General features: G+C 44.2%; 1 protein-coding gene across 1 annotated transcript in view; it reads right to left on the bottom strand.

Annotated features, from left to right (window-relative positions):
- Nucleotides 1-18,917, bottom strand: part of KIAA2012 (KIAA2012 ortholog) — a 102,903-nt gene that overhangs the window by 21,947 nt on the left and 62,039 nt on the right. The window contains 2 exon segments of the mRNA XM_046019424.1: nt 6,850-6,922; nt 15,092-15,229. Of these exon segments, the coding sequence (XP_045875380.1) occupies nt 6,850-6,922; nt 15,092-15,229 (211 nt within the window).

Below are 18,917 nucleotides of genomic sequence, written 5' to 3'. Positions count from 1 at the left end.
TATGGTTTATGTTTTGAATCATGGGTAGGAAATTTTTTCCTTTCCCAAATTCATAAAGATATTCTTCTATATTTTCTTCTAAAAATTTTAAAATCTTCTAAAAAATTTTAAATTTTGGCTTTTTCAGGGGTGCCTGGCTGGCTCAGTTGGAAAAGCATGAGACTCTTGATCTTGGGGTTATGAGTTCTAACGCCATGCTGGGTATAGAGATTATTTAAAAATAAAATCTTAAAAATTTTTTTTTTGCTTTTTCAAAAAATATACCTGATATTTTGTGAGGTAAAGATTTTAAAATTGGATAACCAGTTATCTCAAAATTATATACTGAAAAATAGTTATATATGTATATACATATATATACACACATATATATATTTCATTCTTTATACTTTTGCCATATATTGTTTCCATATGTGGGTGCATTTATTTCTGGATTCTTTATTTTCTTCTGTCTGACCCTAAGCCAATATCATATGGCCTTAAAGTGATTTTTGATATTTAATATTTTTGATATTTTAGAATTTGGACTCTATTTTTCTTCAGAATTTTATTGGTTATTTTAGACCCTTTTATGAATTTTGGGATCAACTTATCATGTTCTTCCAAAAACCCAACTGGGGATTGAGAAAAACCATAATTGCATTGAATTTGCAGATTAATTTAGGGAGAATTGTTACCTTCCTATTTGTGAACATTCTGTACAGCAGTATACAAAATGTTATATTTATTTTGGGCTATTTTAATTTAATTTAATGAAACTTTGTAATTTCTTCAAGCAACTCTCACACATCTTTTTTCATTTATTTGTAGGATATATGTACATTTATCTATACATATATATTTAAAAATTACATTTATCTTGGCTTCCTATATACCCTGTACCAGTGGATAAGCAGTGAAGGAGGAAAAGTTGCCTTGTTTCTTTTGGTAGGAGTTTGTCAAGTAATGAAAGGAGAAGGAACAACAGAATTTCAGTAGCGTCTGTGAATGAATGGATCTGTAGCTGTTGGCTTGTGAAGAGATCAAGCAAACGTTGTTTCCTGATGGAAGAACACAGTGCCTTCCAGGAAACAGTCTTGCCAAAGGGAAAACCCAAATCTGAATCTGACCAGGTCTCTAGACCTGAGTACTACCTTTTGTTACAAGGGGATAGAGAAGACAGAGAAACACATTAAACTATACCATGAGGAAGCAACAGCAAAATCTAGATTGTGGGAAACTCCATTAGGACAAGTGACACAATTTCTTAAAAATAAACTAAAAGAGGGTAAAGGAAAAGAAATGGAGGGAGCCTATAAATTAAAGGCCATGTAAAGGCCACACCAACCAACTCCAAACAAACAAACAAACTCTGAAACAATTATAATAATTATGAGACAATTATGGCATTGAAAATACAGAATATTCAATTATATTAAAGAATAGTTCTAATTTTTAGGTGCAATGGTGGTATTAGGGTTATGTCAAAAGTGTCTTTTCTTGTTTTTTAGAGATATATATACAAGGGTGTATAGGTAAAATGATATAAGACTGGAAATTTTTTGAAAATAATATGGAAGGGAGGCGTTGGCGATGTGGGTGAACAGTATCAGCCAGGAGATGGGCTCGTGGGATTCTTGTGCTGTTCTGTTCGTCCTTGTGTATGGTTGGGGTTTTCCACGATAACAACGATCCTGACATTGCATTATAAATTGTGCTTTATGTTTTGACATGCTATTGTTTCTCCACAATTGAATTTTATGTATTGTTCTATATTTAGTAATCTTGCTGAACTTTTGTCTTCTAATAACTTGTCTGTAGAGGCCCTCAGATTTTCCATGGAAGTAATTCTATTGTCTGGGAATAATGATAGTGTCATTTCCTTCTTTCTGTCTTTTTCCTTTCTTTTGGTTTCCCTACAGCGCTACCCCAATGTTGAAATAGAAGCAATGACAGAGGGCGTCCTTACCCTACCTAGTTCTTTGTCTCGAGAGAATTCTTTTAAAGTTCCACCATTAAAGTGGGATGTGTACTGCAGGTTTTTGGTAGACACTGTTTATTAAAATTGGCAAGTCCTCCTCTGTTCCCATTTTTGATCATTTAAAATCATGAATGGGTGGATTTCATGAATTTATTTTTCCTTTTGTATCCAGTGAGATGACCCTAAAGTCTTTCTCCTTTAATCTCTTGATGTGAATTACATAAACAGAAGTTTCCATATTAGACCATCTTTGAGTTCCTGGGATACATACATATATATACACACACACAGACACATACACATATACACACACACCACGTATATAAAACATTATATATTTAAATATAAGCTTAAGGACTTAACTGGTTAATATTTTCTTTAGGAGTTTTGCATCTTTGATCATAAGTGAGATCAGTCTGTAAATTTCCTTTCTTATGTTGTCCTTGTCTCTAGTTTCAGCTTCCTTTTTTTTTTTTTTTAAGATTTTATTTATTTATTTGACAGAGAGAGAGACTGGGAGAGAAGGAATACAAGCAGGGGGAGTGGGAGAGGGAGAACAGGCTTCCTGCCGATCAGGGACCCCAATGCAGGACTCGATCCCAGGACCCTGGGATCATGTCCTGATCTAAAGGCAGACGCTTAATGACTGAGCCACCCAGGCACCCCTGCTTTTTGGCTTTGATGAACTTGGGTCTCAAGTTAGAAGTAAGCTTTACTTCCTGGAAGGTGAAGAGAATTTTCAGGATCAAGGGGCAACAGCTGTGTTCTGGGATTTTGGGGACTTCCCTGGGGTTTCCATTCTGAGTTAAGTGGAATGAGCCAAAAACATTCTTAAGGATGGACCACTTCCCACCATGAAGGAGGACTTTGAAATACTTTCCAGGAGCAAAAAATAATGTAACTGAGTGTGTCGTTCATCCCAGCTGCTAAGAAACAGCAGATTATTCTGAACCCAATACGGGGGCTCCAGATCGCAGAGCCCGGCAGGTTACAGCGACTGTGTAGGCCTCACAGGGAGCAAATCAGGAGCAAGGAGCCCCGACTGACATCAAGTCACAAGTGGATACCACTTTCCAGGCTGTAGGTTCTGGGGCCGTGGCACTGTCTCAACTCCTGGGCACACACTTCTGATCTCTTTATTTTTTCCACAGCTTTAAGAGAAATTTTTGCAAAACTGGCTACTCCTTACTTCTTTTCCCAGGCTGGGAAGTTATTAGATTTGCTCCTTCTGGAGCTTTTTATGGCTGGAGTCAGGAACTCCCCCTGAGGAAAGGCCTCTAAACCTCTCCTTGTAGCTACTAGGGAACTCTCCTTGGGCCACTGGGAACTGTGCTCCTAGCAGGCAGCAGTGGGCCCAACACTGATGTCTTCTGTCCTTTCTTCAGGGTGAGCACATGCCGAGCCAGCTTTGACCATATAGAGAAGGGTAATGGCAAAGGGGTTAAAGAGAGAAGGAATGGAGGCTGAGCTGTCCCACGCCTTGCCCGCCAGCCTGGACTTTTCCACAAGGGAGAAATAAACCTTCCATCTTATTTGAAGTCATTTTATCTTGGCCTTTGTTAGAATCAATATCCTAACTATTACACATCCGTCTCTTGAATAAAGCTCTGAGGCTTTTTTCTCCCTTGCAGAACAGAAATGGCTCACTGGTTTCTAAAGGTTTCTTCTGTGAGACTTGCGTTTTGTCTCCTCCCCCCATTGTTTTAGGCTCTTCATTAGGGATCCTCTGTACCTATGCAGGGCTCCCCAAACCTCCCACCCCTAAGAAAATATTAAGTTCTGCCGCACTCAAAGGGGTTACGTCACTATTGCTCCAGAGACACTCACAGAATGCGGAGGCCGGTAAGACTGCTTCGTTCAGACTGGGTCGACGGCCCACACTTGGCCTTAAATAAAGGAAGGACTTACACAAAGGACTCACTCCATCCGTCCCCCGAGATCAAGCCCTACCCTCCGCCATCACTGAGACTGATCTAGAAAGTAATCATCATATTATCAACTTAGCACCAGCCTCTCCTGACAAGGTGTAACTTATGGCTACTAAATTAAGGTTTTCAAGAAATAGACGAAGAGTTAGCCTTTAGTGAGCACTTACTGTATGCCAGACACTGGTATATGTTGCATGTCTTAACTCCTTTATCTCTCGGTCACCTTATGAGATAAGCAGTATTAGTACCTACATTTTACAGAAGAAGAAAAAGATGCCCAGCGAAGTTCAGTAGAATACTCCAGGGCCTGAAGTTAGTAAGTGGGGAAACCAGGACCCGAACCCAGAGAATCAGACTTGCTGTCAGTGCTTTTGATCACTATGACATTGCCATCCCCATTATTTTTGAAAGAACAGATGAAACCAAATGGCTGCTAAATTTAGAGAAATAAATTCTAGAAACAAGGCCCAAGGCAGGGATTCTCAAAGTGTGGTCCCTGTGCTACCGCCATTAGCATCACCAGCGAACTTACTAAAACCGTGAACTCCATGACCTCAACCCAGATCTAATCGGAAACTCTGGGGACAGGGTCCCCAAATCTATTTTAACCAGCCTCTCAGGGGGTTCTGATGCACACTGAAGTTTGAGAACCGCTGACTTAGGAAATAAACAAGAATTGAACTTTTATTCTTTCTTTGGGCCATGGGGTTGGGGAAAAGAAGTTAGAAAGGAAACTTTTGTATTTAACATGAGCAATTTTCTGAACTCTCTTTGGTTTGTCCAGTGAAAACCCGCATGCAGTCATCTCACCAAGTCTGAGACCCAAGGTATTCTCCGGGGAGTAGCACTGACTCGCTGCTCATAATTTGAGCATGAAGATCACTACTTAATTTAGTGTAGAAGAAAAATCCTGACCATTAGATGTAAGAGTGCTCTTTAAATAGTTAAAAAAAAAGAATTCCTTGGCGTGCCGTCTTGTTTTCCTTCAAAGATTTGAAATCCTTTTTAAACATTAGCATTTATCATTCAGGACAGGCAAATGCCTTCCTTAATTTTCTGCAGTGATATTTCACTGCATTGAAGACTGTCCGGATAACCTTTACGGAACTTAGCCAGAGCCCGTCCCTCTGTCATGAGCCAGGAAGTCTGCTTCGACTGACTTGTTCTGCACTGCCTAAAACCTCCACTGCACTTGGCCGAGATCTTGGAGTCCCGTCAGTGTTCACATCCTGCATATGTGACTTATGATAAGAAAGGTCTGAAGACTGGAGCATGTTTCCTTGGCTATTGTCACTTGGCTTTGAAAATGGAGGGGGTAGGAGGCTTGTTTTAGCAAAAACTCTGCTTAAAAGCTTGACCAAACCTAGAAATTGGGCAACCATAATATTCTATTGTCTGATATGCAGAAGCAATGAAATGAAATCTTTTAAAAAATTTTTAAAGAAAGAGAGAGAGGACACAAGGAGGGATGGGGGCAGAGGGAGAAGGAGGGAGAGAGAATTTCAAGCAGGCTCCACACCCAGCTCGGAGCCCTACGTAGGGCTCAATCCCATGACCCTGAGATCGTGATCCAACGTAGCCAACCAACAGAGCCACCCAGGTGCCCTAGCAATGAAATCTTCTAAAATGAGTATAAAAATTATTTTTTGTCTAGAATGTCAACTGAAAGAAATAATAAAATAGGTAAACAGAAAAATATCAAGTTTAGGGTAAAATCCCAAATCCTTGACGTTGCACATTTATCTCTAGTGAGCTTTCACAGTCCTCCTCACCTCATGGGTTCTAGAGGAGTTAGGAAGAGTCGTGGGTTCATTTCACAGTTTGATAAACCGTGGCCATGAGAGGGTAGACGCTTAATAGTTATGATGTCCAAGTCAAGATTAATATTCGTGAAAGGGCTACTGTGTATGAATTAGTTCATTTACTCCTCATGCAGCCTTTCGAGGGGAGTACTGTCTTCAGCCCCAGTTAAGGACACTGAGGCACAGAGGGGTTATGGCAGAGGCCATGTTCTCCACTCAGCGGCTCAGAGCTGCTGCTGGAGCCTACGTAGAGCACTTTATGTGAACCAAGCAGGGCACCCCAGCAGACCGGCCAAGTAGGAAGAGGAGCCCCCAGTGCATGGAGACCCGCAGTCCTGAGCTGCTTGGCTTTGGGAGCAGAGCATATGCCCCTATTTGCTCCTTCTGCTGGATGCCTTTGTACAGCCAACAACAACCAATTCTTTCCAGCCAGCACTGTGTCTACCCGGTGGGAACACAAGAGTCTCTCACACACCAGTTTCCACTCCCGCAAGATGCAACGAGGATAACAAACAGTCCTGTTCCCTGGGGCTACCCAAACGTGGCATCACGCAGATACACGGGGGCCCCCCCACGAAGAGCTTAGAGTTGAGCTCAGGTCTAGGAACATAAACTATGCCGAAAAGCCCAGTTCTAGGCCCAATATTTCCTAGAATCATCAGTATTAAATGCACTATCATTTTTGGAGGAAGCCACACTTGAGCAGCTCTGGCCACCCAGGGTGGTGGGCAGCAAGGTCTGGGTCTCTAAAGATACTGGTCGCCACCTCTGCTGGAATATTAACCCTCTGGGCAGGGAACCCCAGCTCCTGCACCCGCATATCTGAGCCCGTGGGCAAGCAAGGGGATCAGAGATGGGGAGGGGCTCCTACGGCCTGTTCCTGATGCCCCAGAGTCTCCATTCTCTGCTCATCAGTCTGCTGCCCCTGGCAGGACAGGAATCTCTCAGTAAGCCCAAGGATATAAAAGCACGCCATCATCAGTTGGTCTGTGATGCACTAAGAACCGTCAGCGTCTGAACCCGCATTTTGGCATGTTTTCTGACTTCCGGCCCTGAGAGGAAGTGGAGGGGTCATTCTGCACTAACATCTGTGAACCAGTGCAAACCTCATCAGACAATTATTGTGATAAGATTTAAAACCCAACCCAGCTGTCCCTACCTTGGTCGTCTTGATGATTCTCTCCGAGGGGTCCTCCTGGTTCTTCGAGATCGTCTAGTTCGTCTCCATTTTCCTATGAGGTTAATACATAATAAAAAACATGTAAGACAAAATAAAGGCAAACACTGTGGTCCATGTCCTTTGGTAAGAGGAAACCAAGTTTTCTTAGTGTTTCTTCTTTGTCAGCTTATTTTAACTTCCAGTGTCCAAGAAGTCTAGCAGCCGCGGGAAGGAAGCTGAAGAGGCAGGTGGGCTTAGCTGCGGTGTTGAGCACCAGTGGGGTCTCAGCGGTACTTCTCCTGTGGGGGGCTTGTCCATCCATGTGGACAGGGCTCCATGCCTGGCCTTAACTGGGGGAGAGGAGAAGAATATCACACGCCAAGGCCAACTTGCAAAGGAAGCAAGGTACTTCCAGGGACTTGATGGATGACTGGGTGATGAGAGCAGACTCTGAAAGAATGGGAAGGGTGGGATGAATGAGAATCCCCGGGCCTTGAAGGTAGATTAAGGGCTTTGGTCTTTAGAACAAATAGAAGGTACTGAGGGTTTAAGGAGGGGAAGCAAAAGGGTCAGATGGGCCTTTTGTAGAGTTTCCAGGATTACCACGGATTGGGAGTCTTATCACATCTAATCCCTTCTTCCTTCTTTCCCTCGGTGTTTCACCACTCAAACATCAGTTTGTATGGTGTTTCACCGCAAAAACTGGTGCCATCCACCATCTAGAAATCTCTGCGACCGTGGTCCTAACTGGCTGTGCAGTTAGAATTATTTGTTATCAAATGCCCAAGCTGATTTGGGAAGAGATGACTAATTATCTGCTAATTTGTTTGACATTCTCTCCTTACTCTGTATCTTTGTACACTGTGTGTTTCTCACTTGTTAGCTTTGCGTTGGTAGCCGATGAGATAGTCTGACATATAGGAGCTGGAGCTGGGGCATCTGGCTGGCTCAGTTAGAAGAGCATGTGACTTGTGATCTCAGGGTTGTGAGTTCGAGCCACACATTGGGCATAGAGATTATATAAATAAATAAATAAATAAGATATGTTAAAAAAATTGAGCTAGAGCAGGTAAACAATTTTCTTTTTTGGCTTTTTAAACTTTTATTGGTCTATTTTTAGAGTTTATTATTATTGTTTTTAGTAATCTCTATGCCAACGTGGGCCTCGTACTAATCTCTGTATCATTCCAATTTTAGTACGTGTGCTTCTGAAGCAAGCACAGTGGTTTTCTTTCTTTCAGATTTCTCATTTTGGAGACAGAGCAGATTTGGCCTTGGTGCAGTTGAAAAACATTCATCCCTAAATAAATGGAAAGGTTTTTTTTTTTTTTTTTGAAAAATTACAGCAGGAAAACCCACCTCAGTCACTGTAAACTGCTAAGTTATAAGAGTAGAAAAGAGATAAATGAAAGATAAATTCCTGTTTATAAGTCCTTTTAATCTACAGGAAATGGATTAAAAGGGAGAAACAAGCTTGCTCCTTTGGGAGAATTTCAAAGACAAGAAAAACAAACCTTCAGTCTTAACAACCTGTAGCTATGAGCCTTCAGGGCAAGAAATATTTTCATTTCACGGATGGGGAGATGGGGGCAGAGGAAGGGACTTTTAAACAACCTTCTGGCAGGTCTCTGTTAGAAAAAGAAGTAGTCTGAATTTGAAATTCTGTCTGTTGCTCAGAAAACTATCAACCCCCCCCATCATGTTTTAGATAAATAAACACATGTGATAAATGACTTATACCTAAGGTCATTTACTTTAGCAGTTTTGAAACAACCTGCAAGTGCTACCAATTGATGCCTGGTCAAATAAATTATGGTAATTCACACAATGGAATATTATACAACTGCAAAAGCATCTCTTTATGAATTAACATAGGAAGAACGCTAAGACCTATTAGGAAAAAAGATGTAAGACTCTGAACTATGTGTACGATATTAAAGTGTGTGGAAAACATGTGTCTGTGTATTCTTCTACGTGTACCGGCTTATGTGTGAGTACTACAGGTCAGGAGGACACACAGGAAGCTAGCCACAGTGGAACCCAAGGGGAGGGGAGCTGAATAGCTAAGAGACATACCCTTTCATACTCAAATTTTCAAACACCATCTGAGTATATTTCAAAATCAAAATTTGAATTAAACTAAAACTACTGGGCACCTGGGAGGCTCAGGGGTTAAGCGTCTGCCTTCGTCTCAGGTCATGATCCCAGGGTCTGGGATCGAGCCTAGCATCAGGCTCCCTGTTCAGCGGGAAGCCTGCTTCTCCCTCTCCCACTCCCCCTGCTTGTGTTCCCTCTCTAGCTGTCTCTCTCTCTGTCAAATAAATAAAATCTTAAAACCAAAAATATTACTAACATGACATTGTAGGCCAACTATATCAATTTTAATAAACCTAAACCATGGACACCTGGGTGGCTCAGTGGGTTAAGCGTCTGTCTTCAGCTCAGGTCATGATCTCTGGGTCCTGGGACGGAGCCCGGCTTTCTGCTCCCTGCTCAGGTGGAGTCTGCTTTTTTCTCCCACTCTCCCTCTGTGCTCTCGCTTCCTCTCAAATAAATAGATAAAATCTTAAAAAAAAAAAAAGTCTAAACCAAATAAAATGCAATTTGTCATTTTTAGTACGAATTACCACTGCAACGACTAAACGGAATGAGTGAAGCTCCTAACACCCCGTGAGTGAGTGAAACAAACCGAAGGACTAAAAATTCCATCATCCCATCATCCATCATTCCATCATTCCGGCCAAGTCGTTTGCTCTCCATCCGTGCATTCAGCCCATGAGCACGGCTGGGTGCTCTGTTCCCCGGACGTGCGCTAGGCCTTGGGAGCACAGGGCCCCTGGCTTGTGGAGAAACGACATAAAACTCAGGACTGCGGTGCTGTGGTACTTGTGACAGATCACGACAGGTTTCCGCAGGACCCGCCAGGACGCGAAGCTGAGTTAGTCCGAGGAAGGCTTGTCTGCCAGGGGACACGGCGCTGAGTCTTGCAGGGACGCGGAGGTGGGGGAGTTCCCGGCGGAGGAGGCGGCCGGCGCTGGTCAGGGGTAGTGTGGGCTGGCGGCCAAGCGTGGACCGCTGAATGAGATACGGGCCAGACCTTGCAGGCTGCAGGATGGAGTTTTTAAAAAAAAAAAAAAAAAAAAAAAAAATGGATTTGTTCTATTTTTCTATTTGTAAAAGAAATACATCTTTGATGCCAGGATTTAACCAGAAGGCCCATGCGGACGTGGTTAAGAAACTTCAAGCAAACCCGTGAGAGGGCTGAGCTGTGTTTAGAACGAGCCCCGGCGGCAGGGTGGGGACAGGAACAAACGCTTCGTAAGCCCAAAGCGCAGCATCGAACCCAGACCAGAGACGCAGCTGCCCCAGTGGCTGGGGTGCGGGTCCTGCGGTCACACTGCCCCGAGGCCCTGCTCCGACACTTCCTCCTTACAGAGCATGCGCTGCCGTAACCCCCAAGCCTCAGTTTCCTCAGCGGACGGGGCCGGGCCAGGTGGCCTGCTGTTCTCTCTGGCTGGAGAACCTTCTGCTACTCTTGCCCATAGCTCTGTGTGCAGCGCACCCTCCGCGCGTGGGACTTCTAGGCCGGGTGCAGGCTTTCCTGAGAGCTCCGGGAGAATGGAGGAGCGTGGGACGCCGGAGCCAGAGTGGGGAGCCGGTGAGCCAGCAGCCAGCCACACGACCTCCTCTGCCCTTCACTCTCTCCATCTGGGAAATGGGAGTAGTAAGAAATACTGTACCGGTTTCTTCCTGAAAGGCTTGTTTAGGAAAATACATTTGGAAATTCTGTGGAACATACCACAGTACACGCATCGAAATGACTAATTTCAACAGCTCCTTAATTACGGAAGCAAATCTATCCAAGGGCGCCTGCGGGGGCTTATTCTGGTAAGTGTCCGCCTTCAGCTTGGGTTGCAATCCCAAGGTGCGGGGATCCAGTCCCACATCGGGCTCCTGCTAGGCAGGGAGTCTGCTTCTCCCTCTCCTTCTGCCTCTGCTTGTGCTTGCCCTTTCTCTTGCTCTCAAAATAAATTAAATAAATAAAGGAAATCTTAAAAAAAAAAAAAAAAAAAGAGGGATGCCTGGGTGGCTCAGGCCTTGAATGTAAGTCTTCAGCTCAGGTCATAGGCCCAGGGTGCTGGGATCGAGTCCTGCATTGGGCTCCGTGGTCAGTGGGGAGTCTGCTTCTCCCTCTGCCTGCTCTGCCTGCCCCTCTCCTTGCTTCTGTTCTCTCTCTGACCCGTAAGTAAATCCTTTTTAAAAAAATTTTATTTATTTGACGGACAGAGATCACCAGGAGGCAGAGACGCAGGCAGAGAGAGAGGGGGAAGCAGGCTCCCTGCTGAGCAGAGAGCCTGATGTGGGGCTTGATCCCAGGACCCTGAGACCATGACCTGAGCTGAAGGCAGGCGCCACTCAGGCGCCCCAGTAAATAAAATCTTAAAAAAAAAAAAAAGGGAAGAAAGAAATTCAGTATCTTATTTAAGAGTTTCAACCTCAAGGTAGTACAACTTTTCTTGTGTATTATAAAGATCCCGCACATTTTCTTTAATAATGAAAACCAATTTATGAAAATCATAAGGTATCTTGTGTTATTAAGATTTAAGTATATTATTAATTCTCTGCTCCTCTCCTAGGTTCTAAAGTTTAAACAAAGATGTACCATTGAGTTCTTCACAGAAGAGCAGACTGACCTTGTCAAGATCAAGTATTGTGGGTTTTGTGGCTTTAGCTCCTAGCGCCCTCTGCTGGCCACACGTCACCAGTCACTGGCTCATTTTACCAGCCCCAGTTCCTCGTCTGCACAGTGGAGATCCACACACTCACCAGGAAGGGGGTGGGAAAATTAAATAAAGTTCTAATATGCACCTGGTCCTAAGTGGGAATCAACAAATGTTCGGGTTTTTTTTTTCTCCTTTATGAGTTGAATCTTTTGTAGGTGTGGACATTCTTCCAAGATGATTATTTCATGTAATTCTTGCCTCACTGTTGAGGGACAACTATGGGCTTCCCAGTATTACTATTTCCATTTTACTGAAGAGGAAGAAGCACAGTCCCAGAAGTGTTACAAGGTCACTCATTTGGGGTTTGCAGTGAGGCTTTCTGGAAGATGGTTGAAAACATGGGCTCTGGAGCTGGGCTGTGTTTGTGTCTGTCATTTACTAACTGTAGGACATTTGGGGAGTTGCTTAACCTCTCAATGCCTTAGATTTGTCATCTGTCAAATGGGATAATGTTACCTATTTCTCGGGTTCGTTTTGTGCATTAAATGAGTTCTTGCATCAGAACAGAGTCTGGCATAGAATAAGTGCTCGGTAATGTTAGCAATTATGATTATTTGCATCTCTTTCCATTCCCCTTTTCTGCCTCAATATTTTTATCTCTTACTCTCAAACCCTGAAATGTTCAGTGCTTCCTACACGCACCAGGGAAGAAGAAAAATGAATGAAATGCCCTGTGGATAGGCAGGAAATGTACAAATGACATGTGTAGAATGAGCTGGTTTCTGTTAAGCTCCAGATGCTGAGGACAGGACTTTCTCTGTTTGAGTTCACCATCCTTTTCTACACAAGATCTGAGATCTGTCCTTTCCTGCAATACTTAAGGATTTCCTAAGAATCCAGGAGCTACCATGCCAAGAAGGGGAACGTTTACTGAAGGAGAGTTTTTAACACTGAACATTCCCAAGAAAAGGTGTGATCTTTTGGGGAAGGACAGCCTGGGAGGCAGAAAGCCTCTTGTGTGCTCTGCGAGTCCCCTGCACAAGCAGGCTGAGTTACAGTTTCTTTGAGCCTTGGAAAGAGTGGACTGGAAAGTGGGCCTTCGGGATGACAATGCCTTTCCCTCTGAAACACGGTGCCAACACTGCTGAACAGAAAGCATAACTCGAAAGCAGTGTGGACACTAAACACACAAAAAAATTATTGTAAAATTCTACACTCTGAATTCTGCAGTTTCTAGATGCTCCATAAATATATCTATCTCATTTCCATAGTAATTATCACCTTTGGACATACTATACATGTTGCCTAGGGCAGGACAAGGATCCTGGTCTCTTTTGTTTGCTGATGTATTCCAAATGCCCAGAAAGGGCCAGACACATTCAACGAGTGAGTAGTGATGATGTTGATGACACCAACAGGAAGTACTACCCATAATTCTACGGGCCTAAGGGGAGAACTCGGCGGATGCTAAGAAAAAAAGGATTGTTTCATTAGTATAAGTATTTTAGAGTGAACGGTATTCCTCCAAAATTAATATATTGAAGCCCACCACGAGTACCTCAGAATGTGACTGTCCTCGGAGGTATGGTCTTTAAAAACTTAAAGTGAGTTCATGATTGGCTTGGGGTCTAATCCAACGTGACTGGTGTCTCACAAGAGGAGGTGATTAGGACACAGACTTGTGCAGAGGGAAGACCATGTGAAGACGAAGGGAGCAGATGACTATCTACAAGCCAAGGAGAAAGGCCTCAGGAGAAACCAACCCTTCCAACACCTAGATCTCAGACTTCTGGCTTCCAGAATTGTGAGGAAATAAATTTCTATTATGCCACCCAGTCTGTGGAACTTTGTTTGGTGGCCCTGGCAAACCAATATAATATGTAATGAATTAAACTCATTGTTTTGAATATTTGTAGCAAAAAAAAAAAAAAAAAATTTTTTTTTTTTTCCTGTCCAGAATCATTCTCTCTTATTAGGGTTATAAGGATCCTCTTTTTCCTTTTTGAGACATTCCTCCCCTCCCCATTCTTGGTGCCTGTGACTTTGGACTGGGCCAATTAGTGTATTTCAATTTCCTGACCAGACTGATTCTTGGGGGCATGGGGATGTGACCCAAGTTGGGGCAATGAGATTCAGTACCAGAATGATCTAGAAAAGAGAAGTCAGCGACCATCTTGTTACATGGGGAGAGACCCTAACCAAAAGGAAACCGAGGAATGCAGAGCCCAGCCATGGAGTGAGACAGACTGGGGAAAGACACAGGACTCTTCATGGAAGCCCCACACTGCTGGGCTGGGACTGGAGTGGCCTAGAGAAGATGTAACCTGAGAACTCGGGATTCACTGAGGTGAGGGAGTGACCCTCATGACCTCCCGAGCCTCTGACCTTTACAGCATTAGCTAATGCCACCATCACGGACCTGCAGGGATCTGGTTTCTTCTCCTCTGTTTCTCTCTTTCCTGGTCACTTCTTTTTAAAAAAATATATCTTATTTAAAAAAAATATTTTTTGATAGATCTTATTTATTTATTTGACAAGGAGAGAGAGAGAGGGGGAGGGAGCACATGGAGAGGGAGCAGCAGACAGAGGGAGCCGGAAGTCCAATGTGAGACTCAGTCCCAGGACCCTGGGATCATGGCCCAAGCCAAAGGCAGACTCTTACCCAACTGAGCCACCCAGGTGTCTCTCCTAGTCATTCCTTATGTAGGGCCTGGGTCGTTGCTCTAACAGGGTTGTACAAAGGATAGGAGATCCTTCCACGCCAAGCCTTGCCTGCTTGAGTCCTGATTAGTTTTCTTTTACTCCCCAATCACTTATTTCCAGTTCGTTCAGCTTTTAGGGGGCAAAGAATGGGTGAGAAGAGGACCCCATGCCAGAGCGCTGTTGGGTTAGGAGGGGGCCCATTTATGGGGCCATCAGTGAGCGCCTTCCAGTGCCAGGCCCCGTGTCACCTGCTGGGGACAGGAGAGACTATTGCAGGGGTGGACAAATGACATCCCCCCACAGGAACGCTCAGGACCCTTAACTAGATTTGAAGCTGAGCTTAGGAGAATAATGAACCCTTAGAGAACAGAAAAGAAGTTCAGATATTCAAAGAAGAGACACAGTTGACTTGTAAATAGTTACCCAGAATCAGTCTTCTCCTCCCGTCGGAACACCAGCTCCACTCAGTTACGGTGATAAAAGAGTAACAATTATTTTAGCTACCGTCAAGAAAAGAAGGAATTGTATTTGCTTGTTTTATGAGGTAGTTCAAGGTTGTCCTTTCTCCTCTCTTTTCTCTGTCCCCCACCACCCAAACCAGACACCCAACTGATTTGTCCCCGATGGCTGGCTGTGATCACTGCCCTAATTTGTTCTTCCTTCATCCGCTACAAACTGCCTATTTTCTGTCCCTTCTGATAAAGCAGGAACTCTGAGGGACTTCTGAAGCTGTTTTTGTACCATGCAGAAATGTATTAACTGGAATGCCTGTGTACATGTCTCTAAAACCCCTCGTCTTCTCAGTGTGAGATCACCTTCAGGAACGGCGTCATGTCGATGTGCAGCTTGCGCGTGTAAAATTCTTTTCTGTTTGAACATATCAGCCCTTTATTTATACAACTTTGAGGCTCTCCTGTCTTCTGAGCTGCTGCCTCCAAGGACTGCTGGGCTCCCTGTGAAGAGAAGCAGAAAGCCCAACTTTCATAGGAATGATATACAGTGCGACAAGAGCTAGTCTAAATCCCCAAATATTTATAGAAAGTAATTTTTCATCGTTGGAACACTAGTCATAACACCTATTTTTGCCATCGAAGCCACAGGGGACCCAGATGTATAGAGGATAATCCAAGACTGGTTATTAATTCGTAGGTGGGGTCAGTGTAATGGGAAAGGGGCAAAAAGGATCTTCCTGTGTTCTGGGGTTGTAGTTGTTTTATTTGGTCTCACAACAACCCTGTTCTTATTATTCCCATTTTCCAGATGAGGCACTAGAGGCTCTGTGAGTTACGGCTGGTAAATGGCAGAGCTGAAATCACCGTCTGCCCCAGGCTCCTTTCTTAATGAGATCTCTTCAATGCCGGAGTGGTTTCCACAAAAGGTTATCAACTCCACCTTGTAGATAAGATTATAGCAAGATTCCAGTCTATTTGCAAGCTTGAAATGTAGCTGATAGGAAGAGCGATTTGAATGCATGTAGCCAAGAGGGAAGGGAGAATGGGAGGCCCTTGGGGCCTCTTTAATTTCTTGGGCTGCGCTCACGCCTGTTACCAAGAGAGGCAAATGATGTCAAGATTCAGAGCACAGCGGAAGTGCGATCTGAAGTTGCTTTCCAGGCCATGCTCCATACTGCAAGCTGGGTGATCCTTCCAAGACACAAAGCGGACCATACCAGTCTTCTCCTCTGCTTACAACATTAAAAAGCCTTTGCCCTCAGCATGAAGGCCAACCCACTCAGAAGACCCTTTCTGCTTGGTAAGAGATGGCCCTGGACCATCTCTCCTGCCTCATTCTGTCATTCAACTAATATTTGTTGAGTGCCTTTCCTATGCCCCGCAGCGCAGAGACGACGCGCAAGAAGCAGAGAGAAGTCTCCACCCTTGTGAAAACGGCACAGACCTTCCACTGGGAGGGAGGAGATAAGCAGCAAGGGAAACACCAGTTATATCTGCCAGTGATTTGTGATATGAAGAAAAATACAACAGAGAGGGGAGTAAGGAGGAGTGGGGGATGGCAGTTGAGGCTGCAGTTTTAAGCACCCAGAGAGGGTCCTGTAAGAAGCTGATGCTTGAGGGGCACCCGGGTGGCTCAGTCAGTTAAGCATCTGCCATTGGCTCGGGGCGTGATCCTGGGGTCCTGGCATGGAGTCCCGCATCCAGCTCTCTCTGCTCAGTGGAGAGCCTGCTTCTCCCTTTCCCTCTGCCTGCCCCTTTGCCTACTTAACGTTCTCTCTCTCAAATAAATAAAATCTTAAAAAAAAAAAAAAATTACGTTTGCGCAAAGCTCTGAAGAAGGCCAGGGCAGGTTCTGCGGGGCTCTCTGCAGGAACGGTTTACCTCACTGTGGGAACAGCAAGTGCAAAGAGCTGCCGCCAACACTGACCTTTTAGTTCCTGGAGCCTTCCCTTTCACGGAACACATGCCTCCCTTCTAACTCCTCCTCCGTCTTCAGGCCTGGCTCATCCGGGCCTTTCATAACACCCAGAGTACGGAGCACATCCCCTGTGGTCCCCAATGACGGCCCTGCAGGACGGCTGACTCGCCTCCCTGCCCACGGTAAGCTCCATGAGGGCAGGACCCGGGACTGTGCTGTTCTGAGGCACTGCGTCCGGAAACACCCTTGACAGGTATTTGCAGAACAAAAGAGTAACAATCACGCTGGGGCAAGCTTTGTGTTATGCCGGATTCGGTTACTGTGGGGAAGGCCAGTGAAGACGACCTGCCCCGAAGTACGGGCTGACCTCCAGAGCCTGTCCTCCGCATAGCATCGGCTCCTCAGTCCCAAAGAGGAAAGTTATCTGTTATTTTTCAGGGCTGATTTGCTGGGGTCACTGGTATGCCATGAGATCACCGTGGGTGTGGATTTGATCATTTCCATATTTTTTAGATCTCAGATGTCTCTCTGGGCCATTATAAACTCCCCCTCCTATAACATTTATTTTAAAGTATTAATGATGAATTAGCAGTTGGGTCCCCACAAAGAGCCATCATTTTGATGAACACCTCCGCCCATTTCCTTTGTTTTGAAATGTGGCTAGAGATAAAGACTTTTCTGGACAAATACATATCCAATTTTTTGTCATCTCACTCATACATCTGATTAGCTCCTCGGAGTGAGAGAGCCCCTCCCTGTTTCTAGAACAAATGAAAACATTTGGTCTAAGCTAGAATCAGACAAAAATTTTGAAGCTTCCTAGCTTCCAGAATCACGCATGAAATCACTGGGTGCGATAATCAGGCGATACTGATTTGAGGGAAAGTTCTCCATTACCTTCAAGAAGATTTTGTGTTAGCCCAGGGGACAAAAGCATAGTCACAGCCAGTTCCAATGGCTAGAATTACTTTAACTCCTGATGTGGGAGTTGAGAGGCCTTGGGAAAATCTCTCCAAATCATCTGACCTGTAAATCTTTTTTTTGTTTTGTTTTGTTTTTCTTAAGTATGCTCCATACCCAGCGTGGAGCCCCACATGGGGCTTGAACTCACGACCCTGAGATCAAGACCTGGGCTGAGATCAAGAGTCTGACACTTAACCAACTGAACTACCCAGGTGCCCCCTGGCCTATAAATCTTTTGAGAAAACAATTCTTTTGACTGTATGGTTCATCTCCTTAACTTTAGGGGCCATGAATTTTAGCTTGATGGAATGTCTTCATGAAGGTTCTATAGTCCCTGGAATGCGAAGAAGTGTTTTTGCTTATTACACATTTATTTGTTAGAATGTTCTAACAAATAAATGACAGTGAAAGGGGGCATAGGAGATGAGAGGAAAGAAAAGACTAAATATATAAAGAGGATTCTGGGAGGTGGTGAGAAGAGGAGAAAAAAGTCAGAAAGTTGAAACCCAGCAAGAAAGCCATGTGTTGGGATGGGTTTTCATTTATGCAATTAAGCTGTTATTTATTCAGTGATATTGTATGTGTCAGACAAACAGACACCACAGAAGCAGGATGATTTTAGATAGTAAGTGTATGAAGACAATGAAATGAGATAGGATAGGGAGGGGTGGGATTTGCCTTTGGGTGATGAGGGAAGACGTTTGGAGATGACTGGAGCAGAGAGCTGGGTGACAAGAAGGACTCAACCCAGGAAGGCTCTATGCTTAGCCGTCATGGTAGCCTATCTCTAATTATTCAGAGGTAAAACGGTGCAGGGGTCCTCTGTAAAGGAAAGTGGAATTCCTGATTCCTAGGCCTGTTCTGACCAGCCCTCTGGGCTCCATCCCTGATCCTGCGAGGAACGCTTCTGTTTTCTAGGTGGGAGAGCACCTCTTGGGCTATTTTGAGAGCAAAGAGAACAGAATAAATAGTAAACAGGAGTCAAGTATCTGAAGTTGCAGAAGGATAAGGAAAAGAAGCATAAGGATAGACAGAAGGGAAGGAAAATGGGGGGATTAGTAGAAAGCAGAGATGCCTGAAGCTTTTTTCTATCTTTTGTGTGTGTGTGTGTAGGCTTCAGTGGGAATGATTACAAAACCCAGGGAAGGGTGAACTACTTAGCAGAAAATCAAAACCCACCTATACTGTACTGTAACTAATATTTTCATGTTGTGCTAAAAACACCTGGAAGCCTTTCTCTTCGGCAAATGAAACAATAAAGATTAATGAGTTAATTTGGTAAAGCTGATTTGAATTGCACAGAAGGTG

Source organism: Meles meles, chromosome 9 (assembly GCF_922984935.1).
Source record: "Meles meles chromosome 9, mMelMel3.1 paternal haplotype, whole genome shotgun sequence".
Taxonomy (NCBI): Eukaryota; Metazoa; Chordata; class Mammalia; order Carnivora; family Mustelidae; genus Meles; species Meles meles.
This window is presented reverse-complemented; position numbering and strand designations above follow the sequence as displayed.